General features: G+C 52.0%; 1 protein-coding gene across 3 annotated transcripts in view; it reads right to left on the bottom strand.

The window, feature by feature from the left end:
* Positions 1–273: 273 nt before the first annotated feature.
* Positions 274–6,750, bottom strand: part of LAMB3 (laminin subunit beta 3) — a 28,042-nt gene continuing 21,565 nt past the window's right edge. For all 3 annotated transcript variants that reach the window (XM_030465607.1, XM_030465606.1, XM_030465608.1), the window contains 7 exons: positions 5,640–5,843; positions 4,638–4,782; positions 3,296–3,503; positions 2,225–2,366; positions 1,704–1,880; positions 1,156–1,309; positions 274–751 (listed from right to left, as the gene is read on the bottom strand). In XM_030465607.1, the coding sequence (XP_030321467.1) occupies positions 615–751; positions 1,156–1,309; positions 1,704–1,880; positions 2,225–2,366; positions 3,296–3,503; positions 4,638–4,782; positions 5,640–5,843 (1,167 nt within the window). In that variant the 3' untranslated portion in view covers positions 274–614. The remainder of the gene's footprint in view (positions 752–1,155; positions 1,310–1,703; positions 1,881–2,224; positions 2,367–3,295; positions 3,504–4,637; positions 4,783–5,639; positions 5,844–6,750) is intronic.

Below are 6,750 nucleotides of genomic sequence, written 5' to 3'. Positions count from 1 at the left end.
GGGCTATTAAGTCTCTTCTGAAGCATCCCCTGTGCACCCTCAGACCTGCTCCCTCTGGCATTTTTCTGGCAGAGTCACACAGCAAATAAACAGATTGTGGCACAAAGTCAAACAGCACATTTGACTTCACCTTTGAGTAGGAGATCGAATTTCTCTGATTTGTCTAAATACTGGTACAGAAGATAAAATTCTCCATTTCTGTGATCTGGTTCTTTGAAGAAAGATCTAAGAGGGAAGTACTGAAGCCACAGCAAGTTCTAAGGATTAACTGCAGCTGAAAGGCCCCACACGAGGCTTTTATTTTGAACAGTGAAATTCAGCTAGAAGAGCTTGAACGGACTGAAACAAGAAGAAGTAATGCCTTTGGTTTATAAACCCCTTCAGAAATAACAGCTTTGGGGTTGTTTTTCTTTGCAATCTCCAACCCCGTGCAGCTCCAGCCAGTCCAGCCCAGGTCAGCCCTCTCCAGGAGGCTGCTCCTTTGGCTCTGCTATTTTCCAGAGGTACAGAAGCTCAATTTGCTAAAAATAGGGACAATAGGCACAGGAGAAGTCCAGCCAGGAAATAGGGATAAACACAGCAGCCAGTGTGTGTGCAGAGGAGGAGGGCAATGCTCAGGAGCAGCTCTCGTAGTAGGCGACTCTCCTGTTGATGGCATCCCGGATCCTTCCCACCCTCTCCTCCAGGCCCAGCAGCCTGGATGACTTGGACATCAGGGCCTTGTTGTTTTCCTGAATTTCCATCTCTAATGCTGAGGAGAGAGGGCAGGAAAAGGTTATGTGGTGATGGGACGGGAGGAGGACAGGTTGGGCTGAGCCTCCACCTCTCTTCTTGCAGCTCTGGTGAGGCAAGGAACACCAACACTTGTCCTGCTCAAAAGCCCCAACACGACTGCTCCAAACAGTCATTACTTCTGAATGCTTAAATTGAAGTGAGCACGTGGAGCAAAATGGGGACACAGCAGCAGCCAGGGCATCCCCTCCATGGCTCCTGCCAAATTTAACACCACTGGCTTAGCACCAAGAGATGCAACCCAAATCTGCACTGGCAAAACTATCTTGTCTGCGTCTTAATTCCTTTCCCTCACTGTGCTGGGAGTCAAAACCCCTTCCCCAGTGCATGAAATTATTACACTGAGTTCACAAAGAATCTTACTTTCCATCCTGAGCATCATGGCCAAAGTTTCCTCAAAGAGAGCCTGTGCCTCCAGGTCAATGCTCTGCACCACGCTGCCCTGTCCTCCCAGGGCTGAGCTCTGCTCCATCTTTCCCTTCAGCTCAGCATACATTTGCTTCACTTGTTCAAAAGCCTGTGGAAAAGAAATAAGCAGTGCAGACAGGATCAAGCAGATAGACTCGAGGAAAGAGGATTTTCCAGTGTTGAATCCATTTTAAAAGTTAAACAGGCATCACATTAGCTTTGTTATCATACAAATGCGTGACAGCTTCTGATGTGCTCTAGAAGATGCTGAGTGGCAGCTGGATGGGCTACTCTGTCCCAGGAGGAGATAGAGCAGAGTGAAGTTTCCAGCAAAAAGTATCAGGATTGAGAAAGGTCCTGAAAAACTTCACTATCAGGACAGTGCCTCAGATGAATAAGAAGTGAAACAGCAACACGGAGGCCATGCCTGAGCAGAACAGCCCCAGGACACAGCTGAGAGTGGGGATGTGGAGGAGAGCTGCTGGTGTGTCTGATCCTGGTACCTGCTGTGTGTTCCTGGCCTGCTGGCCCGTCTCACTAGCCATCTGCTGCGTGTCAGTGGCCCGCAGGAGGTTCTGGTCCGTCCCGCGCTGCAGCGCCGAGAGCTGCTCCAGCAGCCCCTCCAGCTGAGCCCCCAGGGACTGCAGGTTCTTCTCAGCTGGGGCAAGAACAGCCTCAATCTGAAAACAGAGTGCTCCACATTAGGCAGTGGATCTCACCCCAGCTTTTTCCCCTCTCTGCAGGCTTGGCTGCCCCACAGCCCCATCACAGAAGCCAAGAGTGGGGATGGATCACACCAGCCCCGGGGTTTGGTCTCAGAGGGGCTCCAGCAGGGACCATGCCTGGAGTCTGGAGAAGCACACAAGTCAGGTAAGGCAGAGAGAAGAGATTTGTACAGCAACAGCATCACCAGGTCCTGTTTCCCAGTTGCACCAGTGCAGGACCCTTCCCAGTGAGGAAGTTCCAAAGGAGAGGTGGGAAGGGCAGAGGATCCTTGCCTGGGAAGGCAGCACAGAGCACTCACCTCATCAACTCGCTCCTGGATGAAGCGGAGGGAAGATCCAGAGCCCCTGATAGCACCCTGAGCCTCCAGGAGTGCTGTGTTTGCTCTCCTCAGGTTCCCAACCACCTCCTCTATGCTGCCCTCCATGGCATTCGCCCGGTTCCTGGGGAAACGTCAGAAACAGCCAGGAGTGAGGGGGGGGTGATGGCGTGGGCTGGAAGTCAGGGCTGCAGCAGCTAAATAAAGCAGCTCGAGAAACAAGACAGTGTTGTGGCTGAGCAGGCTGCAGTCTCCTTCCCACAGAAGCCATAAACCCATCTGGACACTGCAGGTATTTTTCTGAAAGAAGTGTTACTTCCAGGTCATCCCCCCAAGCAGAGGAGACAAACCAAGAAGGGGAGAGAAAAGACTACTAGTTATATACTAGTTAATATTTCAACTAGTTAGAAGTATTTATTTTGTAAGCAGGGCAAGAAAAAAGTATTGAAGGGAAAGCCATAGCCACTGAACCAGTTCCAGTGAATACTTTTCTGTTTGCAGTGGGCCCATGCAGGCTGGGGATAGGGCTTCCCTTAAAAATCCAGACTCCCTTCTCTCCTCCCTCCCAGCAGGTTAAGCAGGAGCCAGACACTATCAAGGAGTTTACTTACTTATCCCATGGCCCTTCTCACTGGGATATTGCTGCAAGTCAACACGTGATGAAGCAGATGCTCCAAATTTGCAAGGACATACTAATTAGTTTTGAAGGGACCACGGATAATCCTCCCAACTTTCACCCAGGAAACAAATAGCCCATTTAATCTCCTCATGCTCTTTTGTGCAATTAGGATGTAGGTCACCAATATCAAGCAATACCAGGGCAACCCTGGCAGCTCCCATCACAGGGACTCAAGAGATAAGGAAAAGTCTCCATTACTCTTGGTGAAGACCTTCTTTTTCCAGCAGCTATAACAAGACCTGTTATTTGTATCGGGGCACCAGGGAGGTGCCTGCAAAGATTGCAGCCTCATTCTTTTAGGCACTGAACATACACAGAAGATTCTGGGCTAAAACTCCATATCATGCAAGTTGCCAAACACCCTGGAACCCCACCTGGCTTGTTCTGCCTGCTGCTGCAGCTGCCTGGCCTTGGCAATGTCCTCAGCTGTCTGGGTGAGGATGCTCTCTGGGCACTGCAGCTTAGTTGCCAAATTTTGGATCTCAGTCATTTTCCTCCGAATTGCAGCAGCATCCGTGGGGAGACGTAGAGAGAGAACAGAGTCACTGATTTCCTGGATAGTGGCAGGGTCCATGTCTTTGTCTGCAGAGCAAACAGACAGAGAGGGTCAAAAACAGGAGAGGGGAAAGGTGGGAGTGGGAATGCAAGGGAGGATGAGGGCAGGGATGCAGCCATGCTCTCATGCAGTCAGGGATGAGGTCGTGTTTCAGGACAACCCTGGTTTTATTTCACAAATAAAAGTTAATAAAACTGAGGAATCAGAAACGGACGAAGCCCAAGGGACATTTAGCCCAGGGATTAGCTCAGAAATATCTTCACTCATCATTAACACGAGGCAGCACCAAGTGACCTGATTTTCTTACCCAGCTAATGCTCCTGAGGCTCATTATGTTATTACAATCTGTCTGTGAACAATAAGTCATCCCATTGGTTTATAGGACAATGAGGAATTCTGGTCTGATTAACAGCCTGCTCCAGAGATGTTTCTGCTCATCTCTGGTCAGTAAGTGCTGTCAACTTCCCTGCCTGGGACCAATGGCAACTGCAGATCCTTGGAGAGCACCAGCCAAGGGGATGGGTTTGTCCTCAAGGCCCAGAGATGTCTCCAGGCTCAGCAGCAGGACCCAGAGCAAGCTCCATCCATGCTGCCTCCCCCCACAGATGTCAAATCAGCTCATTTTTTAGAGGTAATATCTGAGAGCAGCTCACAGGGGGATGTTGCAAAACCCCTCCACGAAGCCCTGGCAGAGAAGGTCAAGGCTCTGTGGTACCTCCTGCCCATGGACCTCTGAGATGGCCTCAAATGTCTCCAGAAGGAAGCAGGCATGGGATGGTGACATCCCAGGGGAGTTGACACAGATAAAAGAGTCAGGAATAATTTGGGTTAATCTGAACAGCACAATCAAGCCTGAGCAGGTCAGCTGGCCAGCCTACAACTGCTGACAAAACCATGGATTCCTCTGCTCCTGAAATATCTTCTCTGCTTTCCAGAAAGCTCTGTCCAAGCCTGTCCTGCCATCTCACAGGCTGTGCATTACCTTTGCTATGTAAATACTCATCTGGAGATAAACTGGGTATCTGAGAGCTTAACTGGGCTGAGCTACGCAGCAGATGTTCTTGTACTGGGCTCTCGTATGTAATACCAGTATAAAAAAGTCTCTTTTCTGTGCCCAGGACAACCTGCACAGTCTTGCTGTACAGCTTGCATCGTGCTACCTGACAAGAAGCCTCGGACTTGCTGGATGAACTGCTGGATGCGACGGATCTCTCCTTCAATCTGGGTCCTTTTTGCTGTCATTTGGTCCACAAGTCTCTGGGTGTTGCTTTGGATCTGACTTGCAGACATCTCTGTTGTTTTAATCTGCAAATGACAATGTCCTGGTGGAGCCATTTCTTCTTGACCTGAAAGCCCAGCAGCCCTACCTCAACTCCAAGTGAACTGGGTATGGCATCTTGGAATGATGCTATTCCCCATTCTTAATATGCCTCTGCTTTAAAGGACTGTAACAGCTAAAGATTGAGGGTTGGATTTGCAGAGAAAGCTCTCGAGCAGGGGCAGTACTGTTCAGCTTTTTTAGACACCTTAGAAATGGATTTTGGATGAGTTTGAAACCTCACTTTATCTCTGCAAGCACCCAGAGAGGCCTCAGAGAGCACCAACATCACATCAAATGTCAGAGCAGATAAAGCTGCAGATTCAGAGTGGGTTCCACACCCTCACCCCTCCTGCCATAGTAATCCCAAACCAGGAGAAGGACAAGGCTTCCTTGGGACATTCCCAGAGCCACCCAGGTGCCTCCAGCTCTGTGGTCCCTGTGCTGGGGGAAGGCAGCAGCACCCATGCTCCCAGCAGCAGGAACCCTCCTGCTCAAAACCTCCCAGACTTCTGCAGCTGTGCAAAGGTCTCTGCTGTGGGGGTTCTGCCAGGGATCGGGTCCTTTCCCCCAGCTCTGCTCCCCAGCTCTGCAGCTCCACAGGAGGGAGGGGAGAAGGGAGGAGAGGAGAGAGGGCAGGAGGGAAGGATGGAGGGAAGGCAAGCTGGGCTGGGCTGAACTGGACTGGGTTGGGCTGGACTGGACTGGACTGGACTGGGTTGGGCTGGACTGGACTGGGTTGGGCTGGGCTGGGTTGGGCTGGGCTGGGTTGGGTGGGGTTGGGATGGGATGGGATGGGATGGGATGGGATGGGATGGGATGGGATGGGATGGACTGGACTCACCAGCTGTGCTGTGTCCTGGAGCCGGGTACTGAGCCTGCGGAGCTCTCTGCTGCTCTCCCCAGCAGTACCGAGGGCTCCTCTGGAGAGAGGGAGGAGCCCGTGGCAGGGCCGGGTGGGACCGCAGGATGGGACGGGATCCGGAGGGCAGAGCAGCCCCTGGCACCGGGCTGGGGTGCAGGGATCCACTCGGGAACCACCACAGACCTGAGAGGGAGAGAGCAGGGGAAATCTGAGTGTCCTCTGGGAGGCAAAGCAGCCGTGGCAGGGCCAGAGCTCCATTGGGATTCCCAGAGGAGCTGGGACCAGGCAGGAGCAGGGATGGAGGGACTGGGGTGATGCAGGTGGCACAGCCCAGGGCAGCAGTGACCATGGCTATCAGAGGCTGACACTCATGTGCTCCACAGTGCTGAATGCCCTGCATCTCCTCACCACCCCAAACTGGAGGATAAACAGGAGCAAAGCAGGAACCCCAGTGTCACACAAAGAGCACATCCACAGGGAGCAAACATCTCCTTTGCTCTCAGGACAGAAATTCTTCACTTCCTGGCAGGAGAACCCTGTCCAACCTGTGCCATGTGCTTTGGGGTGAGAAGACCCTGCTGTGTTGTCTGGACATCACTGGGTTTAATTGCATGGCATCTCCTAGAAGTCCCAGACCCTGCAGCAGGGGCAAGTGCCAGCCCAGAGGCAGCACGGGCACAGGATGCTCTCCTGGGAAAATGTGTCTGCCCTGAAAAGCAGAGAGGGGAGGTTGGTGGTCTCCACAGCAACCGTGCATGAGGAGACACCGAAATGGATCTCCATGGCAATGACTAAGCAGCCAAGGAAAAATAAAAGAAACCTCATCCAGAAACTGAGTCTTTGAGATACAAGAACCAACAAGAGTCCTTTGGAGGGCAAGGTGGGCAATGCTTTGGTACCTCTGACCCCCAGGCAATTCTCTGCTGAGGTCCCAAAGCAGCAGGCTGCTTGGGTGTCATTTATGAGTCTCCTGGACAGAGACTGTGCCTTGTGCCAGGCTGGAATTTGTGAGGAGAGAGAGGAGTGAGTGCAGGATGAGACTGCTGCCTCCTGGGGACTGCAGGGCCCTCCTGGAAACACCACGTTGTAC

This window comes from Calypte anna, chromosome 26 (genome assembly GCF_003957555.1).
Source record: "Calypte anna isolate BGI_N300 chromosome 26, bCalAnn1_v1.p, whole genome shotgun sequence".
NCBI lineage: Eukaryota > Metazoa > Chordata > Aves > Apodiformes > Trochilidae > Calypte > Calypte anna.
This window is presented reverse-complemented; position numbering and strand designations above follow the sequence as displayed.